This window comes from Eucalyptus grandis, chromosome 10 (genome assembly GCF_016545825.1).
Source record: "Eucalyptus grandis isolate ANBG69807.140 chromosome 10, ASM1654582v1, whole genome shotgun sequence".
Classification (NCBI taxonomy): Eukaryota; Viridiplantae; Streptophyta; class Magnoliopsida; order Myrtales; family Myrtaceae; genus Eucalyptus; species Eucalyptus grandis.
The window spans coordinates 30,062,805-30,090,194 of NC_052621.1; the positions used below are offsets into that span (position 1 = coordinate 30,062,805).

General features: G+C 40.1%; 3 protein-coding genes and 1 long non-coding RNA gene across 5 annotated transcripts in view; 2 read left to right on the forward strand and 2 right to left on the reverse strand.

Annotated features, from left to right (window-relative positions):
- Window positions 1-856: 856 nt before the first annotated feature.
- LOC120288953 lies at window positions 857-3,797 on the forward strand. The gene is made up of 4 exons (XR_005546883.1): window positions 857-947; window positions 1,020-1,104; window positions 2,791-2,874; window positions 3,721-3,797. It is a non-coding gene; the product is annotated as an uncharacterized LOC120288953 (long non-coding RNA).
- LOC104422734 (protein SHI RELATED SEQUENCE 1) lies at window positions 2,704-7,700 on the reverse strand. 2 transcript variants are annotated; one of them, XM_039303277.1, is made up of 4 exons: window positions 7,515-7,700; window positions 6,719-7,332; window positions 4,914-6,145; window positions 2,704-4,799 (listed from the first exon to the last, which is right to left on the reverse strand). In XM_039303277.1, exons 2-3 carry the CDS (start codon window positions 7,278-7,280, stop codon window positions 5,733-5,735), a joined length of 975 nt encoding a protein of 324 aa, XP_039159211.1. In that variant the 5' UTR covers window positions 7,281-7,332; window positions 7,515-7,700; the 3' UTR covers window positions 2,704-4,799; window positions 4,914-5,732. The 2 variants fall into 2 exon arrangements, with proteins under 2 accessions (XP_039159211.1, XP_018719993.2); XM_018864448.2 differs by lacking the exon at window positions 7,515-7,700 and having other exon boundaries at window positions 2,704-3,125; window positions 4,687-4,799; window positions 6,719-7,504.
- Window positions 7,701-18,920: 11,220 nt separating this feature from the next.
- Window positions 18,921-21,467, reverse strand: LOC104422735 (glutaredoxin-C3). Its single transcript, XM_010035152.3, has 4 exons — window positions 21,194-21,467; window positions 19,793-19,866; window positions 19,518-19,616; window positions 18,921-19,363 (listed from the first exon to the last, which is right to left on the reverse strand). The coding sequence occupies exons 1-4, from the start codon at window positions 21,367-21,369 to the stop codon at window positions 19,308-19,310; spliced, it is 405 nt and encodes a 134-aa protein (XP_010033454.1). The 5' UTR covers window positions 21,370-21,467; the 3' UTR covers window positions 18,921-19,307.
- A 2,994-nt stretch (window positions 21,468-24,461) lies between these two features.
- LOC104422737 overlaps window positions 24,462-27,390 on the forward strand; it is a 5,300-nt gene continuing 2,371 nt past the window's right edge. Inside the window, exons 1-3 of the mRNA XM_010035155.3 lie at window positions 24,462-24,822; window positions 25,318-27,039; window positions 27,123-27,177. Of these exons, the coding sequence (XP_010033457.1) occupies window positions 24,715-24,822; window positions 25,318-27,039; window positions 27,123-27,177 (1,885 nt within the window). The 5' untranslated portion in view covers window positions 24,462-24,714. The remainder of the gene's footprint in view (window positions 24,823-25,317; window positions 27,040-27,122; window positions 27,178-27,390) is intronic.

Here is a 27,390-nt window from a genome sequence, read left to right on the forward strand (position 1 = left end):
CCCCTCCCTCAATCCAGTTGGTTTGCAATTTTGTGCTTTTTTTTTCCTATCATCTGATCCTGATTGGTGGAAGAATGTATGTTCATATTTGTAACCCGTCAATCGGAAACAATGTTAGAAAATGTTTCTTCAATCAAAATGAAGGAAAACATGGGATTTTGCCATTAAATGGTGAGTTCATTTGGACTAAATTGACAAAGCCATTTAACTTGCTGGTTCTTATTCCTTCATGATCTTCTTCTACACTATGGTCCAAATGCATCAGAGCACTTCGCACACAAAAGAAAGTATTCGTACTCTCTGTGGACACATCACAGTGACTGAGTTCTCACCCCACTCTGAATAAAAAAAGCGTGTGTGGGTGCGTGTATAGGCATGCAGCAAGGGGTCCAAACCCTAGAGAGCTCCTGCATAATTAAGATGAATCCACACTGAGCTATTGAAGACGAAGCTAATAAGAGAACAGGCTTTTTGCCCTTTCTAGATCTGTGAAGCGCGTACTCACCCATTGTAAATCTTAAAACAAAGCTTCCTAATGAACAAAAGGATGTTTCTCATTTAGATCAGCAAAAGTAATTATGTACCTCTATGCATAATTGCATCTGAGTGAAACTTTTGGGACCACAAGTTAAATAACCCATGAATTTATGGATCTTGGGAGGTACATCATTCACTTTTGGGCTCACTCTAGTGTGCCTCAGCTGAAGATGCCACCACAACCACCCCCTAAAGGAGTGCCCTACTAATAAATAAGAAAAGAAAGAACCCTAGGTGATTATCTTTTTGGATGTCTTTTGGTTGTTCACGTTATACTAGTCACAGGCAAATGAGAAAATTTTCCTTTTCTGGGTTGGTTTTTTGTTTCTCTCCTGTTTCCCATTCCTCTCCAAGATGCCATAAAGATAGCACAAGATAGAAAGAAAGTAATGGGAAAGCTGAATAATTGAGTATGGTCTCTCTCTCTCTCTCTCTCTCTCTCTCACACGCACATTCATGTTTGTTGGGTTCTCTTTGTGCAGAATGTCATGGACGAGCAACAATTCAGAGCAAGGAATGACCACATCTGAGATTGGAAATGGGTTTCAAGCCCTCATATCAGAAGAGGTCAGAGTGCGACTGCGTTTTTCAGTGAAGCTCTTCCTTTCCCAAGAATTACGGGACTTTCTTTTTTTGCCTTATAGTCTAAGTCTGCATAGTTAAAATGAAATAATCCAATCGTTGAGGTAGCGAGGTCCAAAATAACGCATCCCAAGGAGGATACTATGCATTTTTGGTTCTACAAGATGATTGATCAGCTAGGCCAAAAATTTCCAATTACGAGAAGAAACTGTCCTTATATGTTAGCGTCTACTTGTTTCCAAGATATCTAAGCATCTGTTCTCTTTCTTTTTTCTGAAAACACACTGTACCTCTGGTACAGATAGTGTGTACAGTCTTTCAGTTGCTCCAAGACACGAGCCCCATCTTGGCGCAGATGATTCTCATATGATATTTTTTGAATTTTGCTCTTGAAGAGGATAGACAATCTATGGATTCTTATACCACAACCAATGAAGATTGATGATTTTGAGAATGGTATATAACATTCTCAGATGCATCCTGTGATAGTTTCAGTGAGTTGCTTTGCTTCTTGTAGTTATAATTAATAAGATTGCAAACAGAATGGTATCATAGAAGGCTCGCAACTTGAGGCTCATAGTATCTATTTTTCTGTTTAATATTCAGTAGTCATACTATTCATACATATCAAGCCATTCCTTTAAGGATCTTTAGCCCTAAGGAATTGGTTATGACGAAACGACTACAATTTTACATCTCAAGAAGTGTATAATCTCTAGTTGGGACCCAGCTTGAATGGCCTTCTTTGATTGAAGCTGAAAGATAAATTCAAGATGATGTGTAAAAGTTGGTTCACAACACTACCTGACGACTAAACTAAGAAGAAAAATATTTCTTAGCATGCAAAGAAATTAAATGCTGTGTCATTGTACAGCTGACTACTTGGCCATCCCACAATTGCTCCTCAAGTACAGGGATTTTTGGTCCTCTATTTGGCCCATTAAAAGTTTCGATAGCCTCTTTCTTAATCAATAGTAATGTCATTTCCACCAACAATCTGTTTAAATGTTTTGAAAACACGTTGACAAGGCTAAAACAAAGATAAATCATATAATGTCAACAGCAGAACAATGTGACATATTTTACATTTAATTAAGATGGCTGCACAATATTCTCCCTCTCTCCTTGAAATTTCAATTTCAATATTGTTCTCCTCTTTTATTTTCATTTCTCAATATAGGTGTTTCTCCAAATTGATGAAGATGAAAAGTATAAGCTTGTAAAATCTAATGTACGGTCATGTTGGTTGTGTAGACACAAAAACTCATTCTAACTGCTCAATTTATATGCATTGTCATGTTAAGCATCCAAGAACATATTTTATCGATGATTAAAGTTTGACTCACTACCACAAATGGTATACACATAATCTTTGACTTAGTGAGTAAAATTGAAAGTTGTCTACTAATTGGCAAAAGGAATTTCAGTAGGTCAAAGTAAGCTATCTTTGATGTTTGCATGAGAAAAATGAAGGCTGCAAAACATTTAGGATGGACAAGTATATGCCTCGTATACAGATTATATTAACTAATAGAACAAGATTCTTAAAGTACTAAACAGCTCACACAAGACATGGAAGCGAAGGAATATGAATGCCAGTATTTGGAGCATCCTTTTTAATTTCAATATTGAAATGGCAGTTCGTTGACATTGTACGATGGAATTTTACAGGAAAACTGCACCCTCATTTTCCAGGAGAAGTTATCGAATTCTGGAGATGTTCATGGTCGATGATCCATCAGCACATGATAAAAGGTAAATCTCGATATAATACTCTTCCTCCTGATAATTTTGCAGCATCAGTTGGCCAAAACTTTGCTTAAGTGCAGCACATATCTTAAGGTGTGACAAGAAAAGTAGTCTAATCTAATCTGGACATAAGCAATATTGCCAATTAAAACACACATGCTTCAGATCATGTCTTGAAAATGATAAGCCTCCAGCTTTTTCCTACAAAGTCCGCCTGCTGGGATCTGCCAGCCTGTGTTCCAACAATTGTGTGTCTTCTGATGTGGATTTAGAGAAAAAAAAAAAAAGATAGAAGAATATGAATTTATATGAGATTTGTGCCACTCATCAAGTCCAAATCCAATTCTTCCTTAAAGCTATGGCATTGCTTATCAAACACCATGGATACAAGGAAACATTTTGATGATAGAGCAGAAAAATGTGTATGCAATGGCCTTCATGATTCAGATTTCAGAACACTGTGTCCTACAGTACCTATATCTCAAAGCTGTCATGTGTGGATGATAATTCATTAACAAAGAGGATAAATATATAAAAGAGCAAATATGCCGAGACAAAGATAAATAAATCATGAATTTTCACAAGTTACTAGCAATTTTTATTTTAGTACTATTCCTGCTGACGGTCTCGATGTGCAGCATCAACCGGCTAAACAAATTTCAAATAGTATCTCTTGCAATTTATATATTTCTTGAAATTACGAGGAATTTAGGAGATAAAATAAGTCGTTTGATCATAAAGGCCAGTTCTGCAGATTAATTTACTTAATTCGTGGCTGAACACATCTTCTAAAGCTTTCCAGAAATTCTTTCTTAGGTGATTGTCTGACCTATGACCAGAAAACTGATGCAGGAATTGTCATGTATGAGCATCATCCGGATAACTTTGCATTTTTTGTGTTAACTTCCTATGAGTGCCAAATATATCAGTCATTTTAATCAGCATGAGACTCCTAGAAAGTCATGAATTAACCAGGAAAAAAGAGGTTTGACATATCACGAGACAGTTCCTCGACGGGACAGGTATAGTAATTAATCATCCATCTTCTTTCCTCTTCATAAGAAGTTAGCCAACACATTGTTTGAATTCTCTTTGGTCTAGGGCATAACACACCGATACCCGTTTCCACTAGAGCGTTCACAAGATGACACTTTTTAAGATATATTTATAATCATCCACTTAATGGATGCATATAACTATATGTATATGATAAGTTGGCTGCAGTGTCTTTTCCATTTGTACTAGAGAATATATTCACATTAAGGAGAGACAAAGTTTGGAGCTTTATCATTCGAACCGTCCAGAGATGCCTTCAAAACGAAAAGTACAGCTTTTGATTTCGAAAGAAGCATTTCAAGGCATAATGGAGAAGAGAACAGATGCACAACAATAACACCCTAATTGTAAGTACCATCTAAGCAAGCTCCAGGAAGTGTTTTAGTTATTTTACCAGAAATAATGCCTGAAGAATCTAACTGTACATATCATCATTAAGCAAAAGCCTCCTGTGACCCCATCACGCTTGAGAACTATAAAGAACAGCACACACTTACACAACAGCCTCTAAAAAGCTAGATTCAAAAGGAACTGTTTTTTGCCCACGGGCAATCTTATCAAGATGAAACGCGATATGCTATAAGCGTTTTGAGGAAACACGCCATTCCACCATGTCCGAAACCCAGCAGAAACATGTGTTGCGACCTAGATCTTCCTGTTTCGCCTAAGAAAAAATCGACTCATGAACCCAAAAGAACGCTTTTACGGCTTCTAGAAATGGGACCTTAAATGCATAAAACAATGCTAATGATGCAAAGTCACCTGTAGTTGCATTAAGCGCGTACTACATAGCTTGCATAGCCGTGACCAAATATCTTCCCCCCTTTTCCGATTTATCAGAATTGTAAGTCAGATCGCCGCATGCCTCTCCTCCGCTGAACCAAAAAACCAAGAAAATATATATAAAGTTTGCTTTTTTATGTCATTAAACGAGCTCAAACTAGAAAAAAAGAACGGTATCGAGAGAGAGAGAGAGAGAGAGAGGGTACCGCTTGAACTTGAGAACTTGACCGAAGCATGGCTCGATGCATGGCTGGGGGCCCGTCCAACTGAAGCGAAAATCATGGAGTTTCTCTCTCTCCTTCTCTCTCCAGATTCAAAAATCTCGGGGCACTTTCTCAAGCCAAAACACGAAAATCAAAACCGTGTCCCGGCAGCCGCACGGGTAATCGGGGAAAAAGCACGTCTCCGAGTCCGAAAAGCTATTCATTATTCACACCCGCAATGAAATTCAACCCATCAAAAGAATAAAAAGAACAAGATGTCAAACCAGAAGATAGGGCCGTATGTACCCGAATGCACCCATGTTCATAAGAAAAAACAAGAACGATAAATATGCCAAGGTAACAAATTTTCAAGCTTCAGATTCCAAGGTACAGGAAGAAGAAGACACAGGCAATAATTTTCAACCATCAGCATCGGAATTTCCTCGCTGGAAGTTCATTTCTTTTCCCTTGTTTTCGTGGGTCGTTGTTCTCGTGGCCATTCGCAATGTGGTGCGGTGTTCATATAATAATATCATATCATATGATATCCCCCAAAGGTCAAGTTATAGGCCACATTTGTCTAACCACTCTTCCAAAAAGTTTTACACTGTAAAAGCTGAGAAAGGTCGAATTAGACCACACTCGCCTAACCACTCTTCCAAAAATTTTACATTGTAAAAGCTCGGGCCGCAGGATCGGAACCGACCCGAAAATCGAAATGATGATATGCGGAATCATCGCTGAGGACTCAAGATAATCAGAATGTGACTCCTGTAATCCCATGTCGAAGATTATAGTAGGTGCGGGGGGTTTTTCCTAACATCATCTCGGGTGCGGAAAGAACTGTGCACCACCCATGAAGTTGTTGAGCTGAGTGGGGTACATGGAAGACGGGTCGAAGAGAGGAGCCGCGACCTGTGAGACCGCCGCATTGTTGTTGCCATCCTCTTGGGTCGTCATCGTGTCGCCAGCAGCGGCCGCAGCTATGAGACTGAGCTGCTGGATGCCGCCGCTGCCGTCGCCGCCGAGGTGCACCGAGGAGCTCTCGCCAGCGGCCATGTAGTTGGCATGATCGGGCCCCTGATCGTAGAGTATCCCTTTGAAGACGTGCCCGCCGATGTTGACGGCTGTCTGGTAGGCGTACTGGTCGTCGTTGTCGTCGATGGAGCTGACTCTCACGCACCGGAACAGCGCCGACGAGTTGACCTCCGCCGGGAAATTCCCCATCTCCAAGGCTGGAAATAACAAAAAACGTGCGCGCGCGCACAGGTAGATACATTAAAACACCCCAAATTAGGGTTGCCAACATTATGACCCAGACGAGGAGCTAAATCGTGTTCCTTAGATTATTTATTTGTTCTTTATAAGTAGAAAAGTAATGATGCACGCCATCTTTCACTCAGAGAGAGAGAGAGAGAGAGAGAGAGAGCACAGAATCACATGCACAGTAAATTAAACAGTTTCTGTTTCTTCCTTCACAGTCAATCCATTCGTCAGGAATACTAAACAACAGTATCCTTGAAAAAATGGGTAGAAAAAATTGCAAAAAAACAAAAGAGAAAAGATTAAAAAAGGAGAAGCTGTTCCGACGTCAACACACAATCAAAACGATCTTCTGTTCTTCGGACAAGAAGAGACTGAGCATCCTGGGCAAAGAAAACGATGAGCAAACCCTCTTCTTGAAATCTTGCAGGGTTTTCGACAGCAACGTATGGGACAGCTCAGATCACGGCGATAGGCTGGGTTTAGTCAGAGAATGGCCCGCGAGGGAGAGACAATTTGCGCAAAGGGCAACGATTTACACGTACCGGAGGAATTAGCGTGGGGGAGGTCGTGGTCCTCGCGGAGGCGCTTGACGCAGTCGCCGCCGTGGAGGAGCTGGAGCTGCTGGCGCTCGCGGCGCCTGGAGGCGGGGACCCAGGTGCTCTTGACGTGGGTGTCGCAGGGCAAGCCGCGGCTCTTGCAGCAGGTGCGGCAGCGGAAGTGGACGCAGTCCTTCTTGGCCTGGTTGCCGCAGTCCTGGCAGCTGATCCCTCCTTCCCTCATCAGCAGGAACGCCGACGGCCCCGATCTCAGGCTCTCGTCATCCGACGCGTTCATCCTCGGCGACGGCGGCGACGACAAGTAGAGATCTTGCTGGTGCTGTAGCTGTAGCTGCTGCTGCGGTTGTAGCTGGTGGCATAGCTCGAAACCCTTGTGGGAGGAAGAAGAGGAAGAGACCACGCCGTTTCGATACCACAACCAGCCGGGGTCGACGCTGATGCTGTTGTTGGCTTGTTGGGTCTCCAATTCTTCGGCGACCGCCGGGGGGTGGGATTGCTGCTTGTGGGTTCCTCTTCCTCCGCTGCCTATAGAGAAGAAGCCTGCCATTTTGGGGAGGAACTGATCAATTGTGAGCGAGAGTTCAAACCCACCATGTCATCTGAAGAATTTTAAGCATGAGAAAGAGAGAAGCTTTGGGGGTTTTCATTGGAGAGTGGATCAGCGAGAGTCTGGAGATGAGAGAGAAAGAGAGGGTTTTTCTATGGCAATTGTGTTGGGTTTGAGAAAGAGAGAGAGAGAGAGAAGAGAGAGAAGAGGAGGGGAGGAAGACTGAAGAGGTACCTGTGATTGCAACATGGAATTGTTGCGGGCATTAAAGACCGCAGAATCACGCTGTCTCTGCAACGCCGCCATGATCTCTCTCTCTCTCTCTCTCTCTCTCTGTGGCTGTGAGATATTTGCAGCTGGTGAACTTTCCTTTAGCAGCAACTAGCACTTCTTGGTTCTCTCTCTCTCTCTCTCTCTCTCTCTCTCTAGTCTCAAGCGAGTTTGGCTTTCTAGTGCATTAATAATTTCTATAAAAAAAAAATTCTAATATACTTAGACTTGATATGATCTTGTTGAAAAGTGCCACCTACAGACAAATAAATAAAAAGAGAGAATTTTGTTCAGAGCACATGGGACTCTCGCTAAACGAATTCGATAAAAGAAATGTTGACTATTTAAAATATGATTACGCGTGATAATAGAACAGACTATATATTGAAAATTGTAATGTTTACTCATTTAGTTGCTTGACACGTGCTCCGAAATGACCCTTTTGGCAAATTCATAAGAAAACTATAGTGATTTCTTCAACTCAGTAACTATCGTTACGATATATACGATCGATATTTTAATAATTGAAAATTTCTTCACGAACGTGTTGCATGTGCTTCACTGGTATTAGTTAACAATACACAAATTAGTTGCATACGACAGGTTTATTAACTATTGATCCATGGCAACGGAAGCAAGATGGGTATAATCAAATGCACAATCGAGCAAATGTTGAAGGGGGTGTAAATGAGTTTCAAGTTCTAGAACAAGTTTAGAGTCAATTATTAAAAGCCATTTATTATCTAGGACGAGTTTGGGAGTTAAAGTTAGAAAATTCATTCTCACATCCGATATGTATAAATTGCTAAAATTGATTATATAACCCTCAATTTTTATTTAGTTGTTTCATAAAATCCATGCAAAATCGATATAATGAGTAATGTATTAAATCTTGTGAAATGTTAATACATTTCGTTTTCACATGTATATTTTACATCTTATTCTTGTCCAAGCAATTCACTATTAATATGGGATCCTTCTGATATTGCACGAAAAAGGCACACGAGCGGTTTGTCCTCTACATAGGTGGAAATAAAAAAACCCTCCTAGTGACAGAATGAAAAGGACTAAAAATTCATTTCCAATCTTGTTATGATTCTCGCATAAAGTGAAAACAAATTATATGATTTGAGTAAGAAATTAATTGCATGAATAGAACCTAAACTCGATGGATCTATGTGGTTGAATTGTGCATTTACTCTACCGGGAGAGATCAATGAGAGGGTTGCGCTATGATCAAGATTGCCCGATCGCACTTGCTTATAAGTGTTTCAAATTCCCAAATTAAACCGAGCCCACGAGAATCAATTGCATAAATAATTGGATGTAAAAAAACGCGGGGCCCTTCTCCATTGTCAACACACAGCGATATTAATTTCTCTTCTTGCATCACCTGAGACTCTGTTGACAAGAGTCCAATTTGGATTCTCCTAAACGTACATTTCCAATCGATTGAGATTAATGTCTAAGTCATACTCAACAAATCTCCACCTTGATGAAAAATCCAACTTCTTCCCCATAATCCATTGTCTCTTAAGAGTCCACCCAGGCTCGTCACCCATTATAAACAAGGATCATATTTGAATATTTATGGAATTTAATTAAGGAATATGCTTTGTTCACATACCCGTGGAATATCTTTCATATACACTTTCTCAATAGGTGTTATTCTGTGTGACACGATATCAAGTATGAAGTGATACCCTATATCAATTTGTTTAGTGTGCTCATTAAACACCTGCACTTTAGTGAACTTTATTACACTTTGATTGGCGCATTAAACAAGCTTCTTCTAATGCAATCCTAAATCACTAAGCAAACTTATGAGCTTCATTTATTGTCTCAATTGATGCAATATCTTCTGCTTCAGTTGTCGATAAAGCAACTATTAGTCACAATAAGCTCATCAACATAGATTTGATCTTCAACAACAAAAAGAAATGTTATCGGAAATAAATTTTCCTTTATGCCCCCCATCCATTATCCTATGAGCAAAAGTCCAATTTGGACTTTCCTAATAGGATCTAGGTTTCTTTGCAATTCAACTATGCATCGGATTTTAAATCAATCGGGATTAATTTCAAGTCGTAATCAGTAAATCCAAAGAATATTATTGCCACGTGTGTCATTGTACATCACTAACCCTATCCCGGTCTCTCTTCTGCTTTGCAAAAGGTAACTTTATAGAGTCCTATGTACAATACATGACATATGATATAAACATCTCTTGTTAACAGAGAAAATAGACTGGGAATTTGGAGCCATTCTAAAAAGGGAGAAATTATAGCGTCTTGATTTTTATTTTTTTTTTACTTTTTCTTTTCACATTTGATAATCCCATAGCCATTACGCAAACCTTAATGAACAAATTATTATGGAAACCTAATCAACTTTAGGAATCACAAACCCGAGTTTTCCTAATGTTCTCAACAAGATAATTTGTGCACTCTTATTAACACAGCTATCGCGGACTCATACTCACTATGACCAAACTCAATATGAACTTGGATATTTCTTGATGTGAGTTCCAGGTGTTTATCAATTTAATCTTTTCGAGTATCTAAGACGAGTTCTAAGTATTTCGTAAAGAAATATTTAAATTCCCAAGATGAGTTTCGGGTATTTATCATTAGTGTAATTTCATCATGACATCATGTTCCGGTGCGAAACTTACATAAATTAAGCTCGTGAGTTGTGAATTATTCCGCACCGTACTTGCGATAATCATTATAATTACAATTCTAAATCACTGTAGAAAATATCAAATAGGCAAATATGTGTACCTAATATAGTTCAGGGTTCACATGTACCTCAAACTTTTTGGTGGCCCAACGTTCACATCACATCTCTGCTTATATACCTCTAGGGTAATAATTTTTGCCGAGGAGAACTTAGTGGTCAAAGTTTGACTGCACTTATAAAGCTGGGGAAAGGCATGTGATAGCCAATAATTTACCAACACCGCCCTCGGAAATAAATCACCCATTTTTTTTTTTTCAGAACATGCACGAAAAGACTTGTTCAATTTTTATTTTGCGTTGCTTACCATCATTATGTAGTTAATTAGCGGGGTGGGGTAGAGAGATTAGGGCGATGAAGACAAGGATTGCGTTTTATCGAGCTCGTGCGTATAAAATAACGATATCTGCGATTTCTGTGGAAAGCGGTGTGGCAATACAAGGGAACAAAGCGCCTCCTCCTCTCACCTTTTTGTTTTGTCTTTCTTTGTTTTGTCTTAGGGTTTTCGTTGGAAGATGATTCGCAGGACACCTGTTAAGTCACTCGATTAAGAAAATATGTCTTATCAATCGGTAATCTCATCACACTCTTTAATCATACCTGGGGTTTTTTTTTTTTTTTTTTTTTTTTTTTTTAATGGTAAGGAACAAAACTGGGGTGTTGGTTTCCTGAAAACTCAAGATTTGGTAAACATTTTTCGAAAAATAATTAGTTATATCGCCTAAAAAAATTAGTCAATAAAAAATATTTTTATTATCAACAGCAAATTATGACTAATTATTTTGTGGGTGCTGAATATATTTTTCATTCATTCATTTTTATAAATAATATAATTGATCATTTTCTGGAAAATATTATTTGAATTTTGAGTTTTTCGTGAAACAAACATATCCTTAATAAGAAAATCTTTCGAATTTCCAATGCACTAATTAGGGATAACCCAAAAGAAAACAGCGCATTTGAAATAGTAATTTAAAAGAAAAATTAGTAAGGACCCAGGACCTAGAGAAATATGTTATGCCATAACTAAATTTCTAGTAAGGCTAATTTCAATTTGCAAAATACTAATTAGACATTACAAAAGAATAGCTACTGTGTTGAAAATACTGCAATAGAACTCGCTAAGGGGGAGTATTGTCCATAAAGTCCTAAGTTTATTGTACAATGGACAAGTCAGTCATAAACCTTTTAATTGTGCTAATTTAGCATTAAGCTTTTTGATAATTTGCTAATTTAACCTAAACCTTTCATTTTTTTTCAATTTAGTCCAAATTTTTTGATAATTTTTCAATTTAGTCCTAAACCTTTTGTCGATTTGTTAATATAGTCCTTCTGGCCAATTAATTTAAATAATCGACAAAATTTATTGGTAAAACCGAAAGGTTTAGGACTAAATTGGACACTATACAATAGGTTTAGGACTAAACTAGACACTGTACAATAGGTCTAGGACTTTTTGGAAAATTATCCCCTTGCTAAGCATACCTTTAATATAAATGGTTAAATTCTCGAAACACTGATTACACACTCCGAGAGCATAAGTAATTCGTGGATGGCTGAAATTTTTCATTATTCAACTACTTAACAAGTATCTCTAGGACATTTTATACCTCATATATATTTTCATTTGGTAATTTAACGAATGCCCGGATCACTCGATAAGCGAATTCTAAAAAAGGAAAAAGAAAAAGAAAACAAAAAAGTGCTCAATTGACTAAACTTTTTCTATGACCTGTCCAATCACTATTTTGAAAATTGAAACTCCTTATGTCGAGTAACTTAATCGAGACTATTTCGTCATGGTCGAACAAATTCATTGAGACACTAATTAAACTCTTTAACCTTTTTGCATATAAGTAATACTGAAATTTGATTATAGAGAAATAACTCGTGCGAACCAAAAAAGAGCCGAAAAGATTTTCTTTTCTCAAACTAATCTTAAATTTAAAAAATGAAATTAAAAAAAAAAAGAGAGGAAGAAACCTCGAATCCGACGGCCGGCAATCCCGGCTATTGACGGTGATTGGACCCGAACGGCTGCAGCTCGGTCCTATTTATTAATTTCCGCGAGAATTAATCCTACTTTCTCCATATTTACCTTTTTCCTTTTTATTTCGGTCCGGAGATTAACTTTTTCACAACATTGATGATTTGGGTGCAATATGGTAATTTTGTCCTCGCAAAAATGTTATCATGTCATGTTAGATAAGTCATTTTCTCTTCACATCAATCCCCAAAATTTAGCAATCGTTTGTTTCCACTTGGGTTTATAACACAAAAATTACTTAATTTATTTCCCCCCTTAATATCGAAAAAATAATGTCACATATGCTTGAATGTTGCGGAATTTTCGAGAGCTCGGGATTTTAAAACTTGTCAAAGTACACTAATCGAGAAATTTGGGTTAAATAGAAATAAAAATAAAAAACTCAATCCAAACGAGTTTTTAGTAAAGAAGTCTTTTCATTCATTCTCAACTCCTAATCAGATCATTTTTCTCTTCGATCCTTTCTCTTGAAATCAATGCTCTTAAACTTACTTATAATAGCACTCGTTTGTGATGTGACTGCACAATGCACTTAAAAAAGATCAGTCATTTTCATTTAGTGTGAATTTTGCCCATTAGACAAGACCCATCACAATATAGGTTTGCTAGCATGATTGATCATGTTATCTAGTTCCACCAATATCTTTGTGATGATACAAGCCAAAGGAAAAGCACTTACACGCCATTATTCAGTAGATAGGCCGAGGAAAGTGGAATGACATAAATGTTAAGCGCCTCGAACAAGGGATTAAACGAGGGAAGAGAGCCGATCTCGATTCTCCATACCATATTGAGAAAAGTGAAGAAACCTCATTAGATAACGGATCTGTAATCTAAAAATGTTAACAATCTCGGATTCAGACTGCACCGATATAGCTCAATTGAATTGATTTAAAGTTCTCAACACATGAAGCTTTAATTGATGGAATCTGTGACCACGCTATCTAGTTCATGATGCAATGGAAAAGAAGGTAGGTAGGCATGTGGCATTGGGGATGCAAACCCTAATTAAGCCATTAATGAATGATCTATACTGTTTGAATCGAGGGTTTATATATGCAACGATGTAGCATGGTCCTATCGCATGCAATTTTCTCTCGATTGGCACAACTTTTATTGTTTTTCGGTGGCTAGAAAAGGATGTATGAAGTCAGATTAAAACATTCTTTTGAGGAAGAAGCATGGACAAACGGACAATTATCTTTCATCTGATGGGAGAATAATTGATGAAAATATGCGGTAAAACCTAACGTAATTGAGATTGCGCTGAATTTCCGGTAATTCTGTAACGTGCGAGCAAGGTTTTTTTTTTCTTTCTTTTTTAATGATAAAATGAGATATCAAATTTTCAGCTGGATCAATTCCTATGAATATACATATAGTGTCCCAACTGACGCCTGTGACCCAAGTGCATCAAGCAAAACTGCCCTCTAGAATCTCTCCAATTAATTTATTGGTTTGTTGAAATACCAATCGGATGATAAAATTTACTGTTGTTATCTCAATAAGTGGAACGGAAAAAGCCCTGAAAGTCAATCTGCTCTAAATGTTGCCAATGCACATTACAACTTACAACCCTTAAAGTCAATCAACTCTTCATCACCTTCCCATATCTATTGATCAGGCTCGAAAGTTCAACTTCTTTTTTTTTGTCAAACCTAAACATTTCATAGTGTATGGAACCCTTATTTTTCAATGACCTATCATGAACACTCCAATCACGAATCTCTCGTGTTGCACGGCTTTCAAAAACCAATCTTCATTAGCTAAATGGTATGCTAAATACTAGGAATCTCCATTGAGCCAAAACACGAGGAGTGATGAAATAATATTAACCCATGAAACCGATCAATTTCGGTCATTACAAGTGAAACACAAAATGCAAAATTAGTCGAGTCGTAAAAATGGTGACTCTGATGTCATGCAACTACAGCTCTCACCCACAAAATTTGAAATTCTTGACTGATGAATCCACATCTTAAGTTAATCACAATTTTGACAAAAAAAAAAAAAAAAAGTAAATCACGATTCTGCTCCCTCTCTGAATATTTTTGGGTGGGGCTGCTGCTGCGACAGGGTTCGGCCTGGCCATGCAAGCTGGGGGAGTGGGGGGAAGGAATTTGGGACGAACGCAGGCGACCGTGTCCCAGTCTGGATGGACGTGTGGGGGAGGAGGGTCAGTCTGCGTCCGCACAATAATTGAGTGAATGTTGTCAGGCAGCAAGCGAGTGCAGTCAGTCTGTGGGGGGGGATGACCTCGAGCCCTGTAATTGTTCCCCTCCGGGGCTTTGACTCTTCTCTTTTGCAGCTTTTCGGGGGCGTCCTCAGAGTCAGCTTTCTTGTCTCCTTCTTTTGCGCCCCGATTCGAAAATTTCTTAATCCACGCCGGATCTCGGCTCCTGTTTCGGAAAGGAAACCTCGGTATGTCCTCAAGTAATCGACTCGCTAGCGAGATCCATGATCCAATCTGTCTAGGTTATCGTCCGTTCTCTCCAGCAGTCCTAGAATCCAAAGCATGGATTCATCGTCCTTAGAAGTTGGCTTACAAGTTGATCAAGTGGTCCAGCTCAAGCTCCGAAGCATCGTAGTATTAATAGTTCGGCATAAAGATCGGACGGAATGGGATGATGAGGTGAGACCGAGGCTGGTACAGAGAAATTTTTTTAGGCAATTTCGAAGCTCGACCATCAAATATTCTATTCGATGTTTCATTGAACATCTTGCTTGTGCTGTATACTTTCAAAAAGGAAAGCATCTAACGACTCTCGGAGAAAGAGTGATTTGTTTGTCAATCTATGAATGTTAATACCCCAGGAGTTGAAATATCTCTACGGTGTAAAATTCTAGAAAAAAAGTATTTCGATACCACACGCATTGCCTAGTTTGATTAGTCCGTCTCTAACTTATTTAGCATGCTTAAATGATTGGTAGATCAATGTGAATCACAATACAATCACCATATTTTGACATTTGCTCACTTCACATTGATTCAATCACATTTCAAATGATGGATTTACCAATTCCAGCACAATATACTAAACGAAGCATCTCTTTTTCTAAACCTAAAACACGAATTCACATCGTAGAATCGGTATTTTAATAATTGCAACTAACCGGTTTGTGTAACTAAATGTCCATCCGACTTTCTACTGAAATTTTCAACCTACTCAATCGATTTTCCTTTTTTGTAATCTTGCACAGCCGAGCGTCAAATACCAAATAGGATTCGATTTCAGGTAATGATCTCCGAAAATAACGTTTCGAACATGTTCTTTGACACTTCTATCGGATCTTCGTCTTGCATTGGCCCGATAATAAAGCCTAAGATGATGAATAACAAGAGAAAGAAAACATTAAAAATCGTGTCGCTGTCAACCGAACGGACCGTGAGGTGAGGGCGTGCGGTGTTGAGATTCATGGTCACAGCTACGCACACGCATGTGAATCGATGATGGCGACAGCATCGTACACAGTCAATAAAATACGCACGAAAAAGGGAAAAAAAAATTCTTAATAAGATGGCACTCTCAAAACACTCCTTAATCATTATTTGATTAAAAAAGTCAATTTTATTTTCAATATAACGGTCACGCACAAAAACGAGGAAGAGATTGCGCCGCGGAGACGATGATTTTTTTGCGATTTATTTATTCATATGTCGACTAAATCCCGTCGTCGAAATCCAGGTGCAGACAAAACCAGGGCATGGCCCTTCTTCGCCATTCGTTCCCGTTCCTCGTCGCGCGTTTGGATTCGACCCTTTATTCTGACGAGGCCCGTGACTCCTCTCCAGTCTCTCGCCTAGAAGAGAAGAATGTGGAGAGATCATTTCGAGCTTGTTTTGTGGGAGAGATCACATGCGTATTTTTGGGTCCACCTACCTTTTTTTTTCTTTTCCCTACCCCTCCCTCGCGTGGGATTTTCGTGAACCCAAACGTTTGGCTCCTTTCTAAGGTACGGAGCGAAGAGGTTGACGAGATCGTTTTGTCTCTTTTTCTGCTCTATGAATCGCCTTGCGATCGTAAACCCCTATAAACCGGTTAAGTCCAGGCATTCGGCCAGCCTTGACTTGCAGTAGTTTGCGCGTGATTGATGGGAAGAGATCGTTTTGTTTCAGGTGGTGACCGCGGTTAGGTGGTTTTTCTCCCGCTGCTCCGCATGCATCGGTTTTTTTTTATCTGTCTTGGCCAACATGGTTTGTTGTTTATATCGTGCCTACTCGGCATGATCAAAGACAAGAAATTGCGCCCAGGAAGAACCGAATTCAAGGTTTCTCTTTCTTCAAGAGTTAATATGAGGTTTTAATTTGGCCAATTCCCACCTGAGCTTAAGGTAAACTCATAATTTTTCATGTCAACAGGACGATGAAAATGTTATGTTTTTTCTTTTCAAAAAATTTTAAGCTTTTGTCACAGACACGTTAATGAGAATTTTGTGAAGGGAAAGGAATGAAAATCGGAAACCAATGGTTCGTAATAAAATATTCGCAATTGTCCAAAGACGAAGGGACAACAACATATGGGGTGCAAAATTGCGGCTATGTTCCCCAAATTCCCGAATCGAAACTTTAGTCTAATGATGGCCTTGTCGTCTGATCGTGATCACAAACTTTTGGCTTCAAGTTCGACATCCTTTTAGAACTGCTTATAATAATGATAATAATAATAATAGTAGTAATAATAATAGCAAAAACCTAAGCTATTTAGTGGCAATGGACACATATGAAATCCATAGAAGCCATAGAGACAAACCACAAATCAAATGTCATAATGAACTCACAAATCAAACGTTTAGGTCTCAATCACTCGTTTTAGATATATACTCACAAATCAACAGACATCAAATCATCTATAACTATACATGAACACTCGAAAGGCCTTGTAATTATATCTAGATAGATGATATGATTTCCAATCGCATCGCGTTAAGCGTGTAATATGTTGAAGACATGTCTCGAGTCTAAAGCTAAAAATGGAACTTTCCTATTTGACAAGGCTTCCTGAAAGAGATTTCCTATATTGGATTAATCTCTTATTTGTATGTGAGAAATGTTTTCTTTGTGAAAAGTATCGAAGAGATGTCTTTTTTGTGAAGTACATCCCCGTTGTTTGAAATCATGTAAAACAAGTACTAAGATTTTTATGTAATTCATTTATGAGATTAAGAGATTATTTACTTTGGTGCTAGGAAATAAATGTTTGAGTGACTTCAACGTGGTTGTAATCCCCATCCCTGCCCTTAATTTATAGTGAAATTCTGCGTGTCATGACCTAATCACCTAAATCAGGTGTCCCCATTTTATTTCCTTATTTTGTTAATTTTAATGATTGATCTCTTGCTTCCCGCATTGTGATGGATACATAAATACTTTCTAGACGTTTTGATGAATTATATCTTCGTTACCTTAACTTAGCAAGCGGCCAATGGCGGACCAATCAACTATGGTTCGGTGGGGACAAATGGATCTCGAGATCTAAGATATCATGCTTCCTTTTTGGCATTTTTTGTTATAAGGAAAGGGACCCGAGAGCAAGTCAAATATGATATCGGGACCGCAATTGATATAACATAACATTCGGTAGTAGGAGAAATCTTCTCATTGAGTTTATCATACACAGATAGAGAAAACCAGTGTAATCAACATCTAGGGGAAAAAATTATTAGTTAGGGCGTTCATTGCATTTAAAGAAAATTTTAGCACAAAATTTCAAGGTCCAAACCAATAAGGTCACAGGCTAAACCGAATCGAGCCAATGCCAATGCTAAAGATCCGCTTGAATAATCCACTTTGGCGCATTTTAAAGGGAGATAATCCAATTTGGTTTTCAATATTTGAAATTTAACAATGATAACAAATTCAATATTATTGTTAGAAAGTTTAATACAAAAGCTTATTAAAATTTGGCAAACATCTAATTATAACGACATGTTAGAAAATCGCTACAAATATTGGTGAAGAGGATGCAACGGAGGCAAACTAGCTAGGATTTTGAATTTGCTTTGATTGGACGAGGCGAAGCCCAAAACAACCGTTTGCGCCGGGTCTCGGCTCCTGGTGGCCAGCGGTGCACCGACCTTAACCGTGACATTGTCACGTCATGCTTCTTGCTGGGCCATTGAAACCCCTTTCCCTTTTAGGACAAGCCACATAAAAGTATATGTCCTGTCACTGACACGATCGGTCCATCAGCCTGAACCACAAACGTTGCCAGGACTCACTTCCACAGTTTATACCCCCCTTCATGTTCCTTATCATCTCAATTGGACGCTTATAGTGATATATCATCACGCTTTTCGGGCTCGACCCGGTTAAAACCGCTTGATCGACTGCAACCTCACTGCCCAGAAATTTAGTAAAGCGCCACGAATGACACCAAAACCAATTGCCTGTGCAATTATAAGACCCGACGCTGCAAGTTCAGCAACGTTAGCCTCCTGTGTGAGGACCTGGGAGGTTCATCCCAGAAAGCGGAGGACGTTACACATGTTGATCACTAGGAATTAGCACACAGTAATAGGAGTAGGATGAAATATGCCACGCGATACTTTCACATTGCTTAAAAATCAGATCAACTTGATGGAGCTTAATTCCCAAGTAGAAAGAAGTATTATTCTGCCAAGCTTCAACTATCGTTCATGTGGACAAATGATATGCTTCCCGCCCAGAGTACAAAGCAACTGACAATACAAGCCCAAGCACCAGATTGAGACTCAGAGAGAGTAAGAGCAATCAGTTGTTGGAAGCAGAGTTCATGAAGCCAATCATGTTTGTCGTATCAAATTGCTTTCATTCATAAAGGAGTACCTTCAGCCTAGTAAGGCATGCAGGAATCAATAGCACTCACTCAGCTAATCCCAGAAAGCTGTATCTCTGCACTACTCAAAAGCCAAACACCCTATCTAACAAAATGAGATGTCAAAATGTACAAAGATGAGTCATATCCTTCTACTTCTAAGTTCCTGGTACCTCATCAACTACTGGCAAGGAGCTTCTGCAACTGACCACTCCTCACGGCGGCACTGAGATCTGATATTTAAAGACAAAGCAAGATATAAACTTAGTAAACTTGGAGAAAGATCCCTGATGTTTCTGGCAAAAATTACCCTAAGACTATCACTTTGACAGATTGAAGCAGAGCAAAGGAGGAAAATAAAACAGAAAAGAGCCAAGGATGTACTACCATCAGAGCCACCGACATGCTTGCCATTCACAAATACTTGTGGGACAGTGCGTCGACCAGTGAGATCTAAAAGAACATTTTGAATTCGAGCACCATCATCTGCATGACGTTACAAGCAGAGTAATTACCTTCCATACCAAAGAGGAAAAGATGAAAAAAGTGAGTACTAGTTTTACTAGTGAGCTCCAAAGAAGAGCATCATTGACTAGAAACTTTTGTAACAGTTTCCACGCATCATCTGAAATATCTTTAAATAAATGAAAACGAGCAAATACCTCTAAGATCAAGTTCGACAACATACGGTTGTTCATGCAGCTCACTGAAAATGCGCTTGGCACGTAAGCAGTACCTAGCAACCAGAAAAGGTAAGAGTCTTTTGTGTTATTATCAAGAGAGGACACAGGGCCCAATGATTACGTAGGGGCAGCAAGTGAGATGAAGTTTGCTTTCCAAACCCAGACCAATATAGAGAGAGAGAGAGATGGAAAATATTTAAACAAATAAAAAAGAAAAGAAAAAGAAAGCAACTTTCAGCAGATTATTAATTTAATATACTTGTGGAATACACATTGTTCATGTTCGTGTCAAAAATAGATCTATGTTCAATGCAGAGAATTTTCCCAGACAGCAAACTCGTTTGGCTACACCCATTTAGTAAAAGACATAACATGCAATACTGAATGGCATGTACATGATTACACATGGCTAGAAGGTCAACTAGTTCAGCATAGTGACAACTGATCCTCTTGTCATAAATCTTCAACCCATCAATCATAATCGGAAGTTGAAACAACAGAAACGTGAAGAATTTCAGCCCATGAACACCAGCAACTGCCAGACTGATGAGGCCTCCAACTATAGAGGCGTAGACACATCATAAGATGCCGTAAGTTTGACATTCCTGGTGCTATAAATATTAATCTTGATAGTCCAAAACTTAAGTGCTCCAAAATATAAAAATAACCTGAAAGATATGTTTTTCAGGATTCCAACTATATCATTTTAATGGCTCTGCTCTGTTACTTCTACCAACCTAACAATTCATGAAGATTTCTCAACCAATTTACAAAAGAAGGATTAACAGCTGCCTAAGAAAGCACTTCAATTAAAACAGCAGCTGCTGAAAATTCACGGGCTTTCTAAATAGCTCCCAGCCCAAAATGCCAAAAGCACTACCCTAAGGAGCACTTCAAAACACACTCAGACAAAAGATTCGGATTCGAGTTCCCCGAAGATTTGAGGCAAAACATCGGCGACGGAGCTATCGTCACAACTCAAAACTTCGCTGGAAAAACCATTATCACAGCACAAGAAGTCCTCCCAAAACGCTCAAAGCTCTATAGTTATTCGCAAATCCTAAACCTATTCTCGAACGATCTTCGAGACTCGGGACGGACTTCAAACGGCAAATTTCAGCGCACGTTCAACGAGTCCGCGGACGGTGGAGGGGAAATGCTAAGAGCATCTTTCAAACATAGGTCCAAATCTCAGGGGAAGCAATCCGATTCCCGGATCGACAAGCTCGGATCGGAAGCAACCCTACCTCCATAGCACGAAACAATCGCGGCGTCCTTAGGCTACCGAAGAAGACCAAAAAAAAAAAAAAAAAAAACTTTTTGCAGATAAATCCGAGAGAGTTCATTCGCCAATCGAGCTGATCGCAGAGAGAGACTTACGGGCAGTAGGATTTGGAGAAGATGGCGATCTTGTTGGAGAAGATGACATTCTGCACGAAGGCCGAGGACGAAGTCGAAGCGGCAGCCTCCTTCGGCGCCGCTGCGAGGGACAGGAGGACCGCCGCCACGAGCCCCGGGAGAAGGAGGCGGCGAGCTGCCCGCCGGTAGCCGCCCATCTCCTCCTTCTCTTCGTCTTCTTCTTCGCTGAAGCGGGAAGCGGGAGCAGGTTTTGCTCTGCTTCTTGCGTGAGCTCCGTGGGAAACTGCGAACTGCGAACTGCGAACTGCGCAGCCACGTCTTGTGGGGAAAAAACCAATCGGGCCGGACTAACCCGCCCATGGCGCACCGCTTGGGCTTTGCTCTTCTGACGGGCGGGCCACTCGTGTCGGGCCGGGTCGAGTCCAGCCACAAATGCTTTAATTAATTATTTCGTTCTTGGGAACGATTTCTGCTAAATTATAATTTTTTTTTATTTCGTTCTCTAGACGAGTTTTTGAGTATTTGAAAATATTGGGTAAATATCCAAAAAATTTAATCTCAGAATAAAAATGCATTTTGTAGAACCCTTAAGTTATTTTGAGATTTAGAATTTCTTTTAATTTATTAATTTTCTTTTCTTCTTCTCCTTTTCCCTTTTTTCTCCTTTTTCCTTTGTCCAGTCATCGGCCTCATCCAAGCACCCGATAGGCTTGCCCTCGCCGAGCCACTGCAGACAAAAAAGTTACTGAGCATATTTATATTTTTTTATTTCAAAAAATGAAAAATAAAATCAAAAAATGCACAAAGATCCTCTATCTTTTGTGATATTATTTCCTTGCGTGTTAGAGGAAAATTCCTACTGTTTGATTGATTGAGTAATAAAATGTGAAACTAAACCTTATGGGTATTAATGATTGAGATAATCGAGGCATCATATAAGAGCACAAATCAAATGGATGATATTTGCCGACCTAACAAGTAACCCTGAGAATAGAAAAGTGAGGGGAAGATCAAATACCCTGCAAATTGAGGCATTGGACGTGGGAAAGATGAGAATCTAGAATTGTGTTAGTAACTCGACGTCGATATCCCCTTAGCCAAATTGAATTCTCTCTATCTTGAAGAGCTAATCTTTTTAGGAAACTTGGTTATCTTCCACACTCGATGAGCAAATTTATGCATTAATTATCAAGAAAAATCCAAAAAACAAATCGAGCATCAACAATTTTTTACCGCAATCAATTATTCACACACTTTTATATTTATTGTGCATAATTATTCCCTGCCAAGCCATTTCTTGTTAGTCCTCTGTCATATGCAAGACGAGGGGATTCGTTATTGATAACAAAAATACTTTTAATTTTCATTAATAAATTATTTCAAACAATACAAATCATTATTTTTAAAAAACATCACAAATCATTTTTTTCACAAAATAAGTAAGCTAATAAGCAACAAAAAGGGGCACGGATTTGAAGCAGAACAATGGTTAGGATTTCGACGATTTCGACTCTACATTGCGTCCTAAAATCCGAAGAACTTGGTAAGAATCTCCGGTGACCGCAACCGCCCGAACAGCAGCAATCAATGAATCGAACCGAGAATCGAATCCAACCGATCCCCCAAAATCAATGTCAAGACGGGTTGGAATTGGATGCAGATGCTTCATCTCTGCGCAGACTATTGTTGTAAGCCTCGAGCTCCTCGTAATACACGTCCCACACGCACCTCACGCACCCGCTGCCGCAGCAATCTCCCGGCGACGGCTTCTCCGGCGGCGGCGGCGGCGGCCCCGGCGGCCCCGGCGCCGGAGCCGACTTCTTCCGCCTCCTCCGCCTCCTCCTCCTCCCCCATCCGCACTCCTCTGTTCGCGCTCGCTTCCGTCGTGAGGCCGAGCGGCCGATCGCTGCTGGTCGCCATCAGATTGCTCGGGGCGTGGCGGGCGAGAATCGTTCTTCCAACTCGGAATCTGCAGTTGCAGATGGCGAAGCGCAGATGAGCGATTGCTCGTCGCATGTTCAGATCGGCTCTCATCGCGGCGAAGTCGGCATGTCCGTGGGGTAGCGGCCGACGGTTGGCTGGTCGCGGCGGCGCGTGGATGGGTCCGGTCGGAAGGCGAGGCTCGGCGTGGAACCGGAGAGATGTTTCCATGCAATGGACGGCTCTGCAGTAATTGGCAGGTTTCTTCTCTCTCTCTCTCTCTCTCTCTCTCTCATCTCGCGAAGAAAGGGGCGAACGACGAGACACGTGGAGCGGTCCTATTGGATGGCCTCGTGGGCCGGTCAATGGACCGGCTTACCTTCTGGTTCAAGGGGTTAACCGGTTTAATTAGTAGACAACCGAGTCAAGGAGAAAAACCCGGTCCGCTCAACGCGCATTTGCTAATGTAATTAACTAAAGAGCAGAGAAGGTCCATTTTTATTTTTGGCCAATGAGAAGGCCCATTTATTTGTTAATAATCTTTGAGATGCTAATAATCATATTATAGTTTATAGGTCCAGCAAAGCAATGAACGGAAATCGGCCATGTCATTTAATAAATCCATTAATATGCCTGGCATTATTTAAGCTAGCATTACTTAAGTTGTAAACTAATTGATGGATCCACACTTATATAAAGTGATTTTCACTTTTTACCCTCTTCAAATCATGAAGGCGAATAAGAGCGACAATTCGGTGAGTTAAGGATGAGCCTTAAGTTTGGACCTAAATTTTTGCCCAAGCTTGCCCACCATAAAATTCTCCTACACAAAATCTTTGTGTCGGATTGAATTTTCTTACTTGATGCTGATGGCCAAGCCCGTGTGAAAAATCGATTGGTTCTTGTGGTTTGAGCAAAGCTCGAAGGTCATCATGTCATAATCAAATCTAGCTGAATATTTTGACTTCTTTTAATTTTTAAGTTCCTTCATAATTTCAATACATATAGATGTCAACATTTAGATTAACATATGCATGATTTTTTTTTAAAATCCAAATACTATCTTTCTTTTTTGGTAGGAGAGTAACAACATTTCTTTTTACTTTTGAGAAGTCTAAACAAAAATATAAGCAAGAGTATTTGTTAGTGCATGCTTGGATTGGATTTTATTTTTGTCTTTTTTCTTAATCTAATTGTGTCAACACGTAGGTGTACATAATTTTTTTTTATAAGTTTTGGAAATTCGATAATAATTTTACGAGTAAATTAGAATTTTACTAAAATCAAGATATGCACGAGAAAATAGAATACTCCTCCTAAATTCTAAAATTCAAAAGGGGGAAAGCGAAGCCTCTCATCTCTCTCTTCTAAACCCCCGCCTCCGCCTCCGCCTCCGCGCAGCACAGTCGGACTCTCGCCGCCGCAGCCGCCGCCGTTCCTCTCTCGGTCTCTGACTTCCGCCTCACGCCCCGGGCAGTCCAGAGCAGCCGCCCCCGTCCCCGCCCCCGCTCCTCTCTCTCTCGACTCTTCGCGGCTCGCCCGACTCCGTCTCCGCCGCCGGTCTCTGCCGTCGCGGCGCGTAAGGTCGCTCGTTCCTCCGAACTCCAGGCGATGCGTTAGAAATGGGTTCAATTTCACACGGGGTTCGAATCGGGAGCGAGATGGCGGCGGTCGCTTCGGCCTCCAGTTGGAAACCGCAGGACGATCTGCTGTTGAAAAAAGCTGTCGAGGTAAAATTGTCGCGCTCTCCCTCTCGATTGGTCGTTTTCTTTTTTTCCCTTTTCAAGTCTCGACACGCGATAGCGAATGGTGTCTCCTCCTTCCTTTTAGCGGTGAATTTATGGATGAAAGCCCGAGCTTTTGATTGTTTCATCGGTTAGACAAGCATAGGCAAGGGTCAGGTTGAGCTTATTTGCAATTCAAGCGAGTTAGACATTAGTTTTGTGGGATGGCAAGGCGTGGAGACTTGCGTCGGAGTTTGCTATTAGTTTTCCCTTTTTCCCTCTAAAATGTGGTGTGGCTGAGGATTAGGAATAGTGGGGCAGTTCGGATTGTATACGCGTTGATTGTTGCTTGGTGAGAAAGTTTTATGTAGATGGTATCGGGTTGTGAACTTCATTGGTGGCGATCGCGTATTAATTCGTCGAGCATGTGAGTTCGCACATGCTTTCTTTAAAATGGACATGCTTATCTGTGGCCTTTTAACTATTTCCATGTATGTGCAGTCGGGCGCTTCTCTGGAAGCACTAGCTAAAGGAGCTGTACAGTTTTCCCAAAGGTTTACAGTTGGAGAAATCAGAGAGCGGTGGCATTCGCTTCTTTATGATCCTTCCATTTCTGTGGAAGCTTCTGCTCGAATGATTGAGTGCGAAACTTCAGCTAAAAAATCGGGGAGTTGTAAAGAAAATTCAGAAACTTTAGGGAAAAGAAAAGCCGAGAGCATTCGAAAAATGTATTATGCTATGCGGAAGAGGATTTCCAGCCATTCTGTAAATTCTATTTTCCCCGACGAACATGATGTGAATGGATACATTTGCAATGAAAGCTTTGGGCATGAAAATCACATTCAAGGCCACTTTGGTGACCAGGACCCTAATGCAAATGTTTTGAATCCTGGATTGGTCATGGATCCTGTTGCTGCTAAAGAAAATAGTGAACAAGGAGGGTACTTGAGAAATGATTACTGTAACAAGTTCGACGAAAAGGTCCCTGTATTCCCAGTCGAGCAACTAGTGAGAAAGGATGCTGAAAGTTCTGATCGTCGTCATGAAGATACCCTAAGCATGCATGTGGATAATACTCATCCAAAGGATTGTGCTGTTATTGAGGCCATGGAGGATTGTGCTCTTATTGATATGGAGCCAGGTCTCACGCTTCCAGATGCTGGTGCGTCCAATCACTCGATAGAACTCTCATCTTCTCATTCTAGGTTGCCTATGTGGAAGACGAACGAAGATGTGGCAGCACCTGCAATATTAATGAATGATCTCGATGTTCTCAATGGGGAGAAAATGGGTTTGCAAGATCATGACAACAGCTTTGAGAAAATTATGTCGGATGATAATGCAGATTTTTCCAGTATATGGAACGAGGTCCTGATGATGGATGTTGATGAGAAAGGTCCAACAGATAAGGTTTGTAACGAGACTGCTATATCACCAGGGTGGGATTGTGTGGACAGCAGTGATAAGGATGATACATCTCTTCCTTGTCAAACTCAAACACTGAATTCAAACCTGGCTAGCAGTCAAGATGCGAACTTCCCACCAATGTCAGATATCCGAGTTGATAAGTTAGACGTCGATCATGGATACCAGCATGGTAGTGGAGACATTGATAAGCTGTCATCAACAGTGGCACCAGATCCTCATCTTCCTGGAGACATTAGTGTGGAATTTATGGTATGCACATTGAATATGGAAGACCCAGAGATTCCGTGCAATGATGATTTTATCCCATCTACATCGTATCATAGCCATAAAGCACGCAGTGGCCTCTCTTTATCATCTACTAACCGAGGAAACAGAGAACAAGGACGAAGCTTCTTAAAGAAAGAAAAGAATCACACACAATCTTCTGAGCCCTGTCAGATAATGGGGCTGCAGGCATCATCAAATTTCGGTCCAAAATATCCCCTTGTTAGTTCTGGGGTAAAATGCGAAATTGCAGGCAGTAACTATCTTAATTCTGTCTCCAGGCAGGCCCTCAGTGCCCATTTAGACCAGAGTCCATGCATGACAGCATCTGGACCCCTCCATATTAATGGAGAAGTGATGACCAAACTAGAGTCCTCTGATATATGCAATGCTATGACTTTTCCTTTAGATGCCGAAGCAGGACCTACAAGAGATGATTTTCAGGAACCACAAGGAAGTCCCTCTATCGTGGATCCAGAAGAGTCTGAAAGTGGAGATGATGTTCCTTGCTTTTCTGATATTGAAGCCATGGTAGATTTCTATGGTTGATTCCTTTTTTTTTTTTTGGGAAAAATGAAGAAACTTTACCCTGATTCTTACCCTGATTCTTCCAGATACTCGACATGGATTTATGTCCCAACGACTGGGATACCTATGTTGGTAGAGAAGGTAGTTCTTCATCAGAGTTTACTGCCCGCTGGTCAAATTCCTCTTCATTTGATGAACCTTTTGCATATTCACTAATGAACCTAGAATTAGCAATTGCAATAATTCCTTCAATTTTCCAAAATACCATCATTCCACTGTTGCCTATGGAGTTGACAGTAGTAAGGCAGAGCATCAAATATTCAGTATAATGATGATAAATCTATATTGGATATA

Coding starts and splice junctions, on each gene's coding strand:
- LOC104422734 (XM_039303277.1), bottom strand. CDS start 7,280: ATGGCAGGCTTCTTCTCTATAGGCAGCGGAGGAAGAGGAACCCACAAG. Junction 6,146..6,718: donor CCCCCACGCTAATTCCTCCG/GTACGTGTAAAT, acceptor TGTTATTTCCAG/CCTTGGAGATGGGGAATTTC.
- LOC104422735 (XM_010035152.3), bottom strand. CDS start 21,369: ATGGGCGGCTACCGGCGGGCAGCTCGCCGCCTCCTTCTCCCGGGGCTC. Junction 19,617..19,792: donor TGTCGAACTTGATCTTAGAG/GTATTTGCTCGT, acceptor AACGTCATGCAG/ATGATGGTGCTCGAATTCAA. Junction 19,364..19,517: donor GCATGTCGGTGGCTCTGATG/GTAGTACATCCT, acceptor TTTAAATATCAG/ATCTCAGTGCCGCCGTGAGG.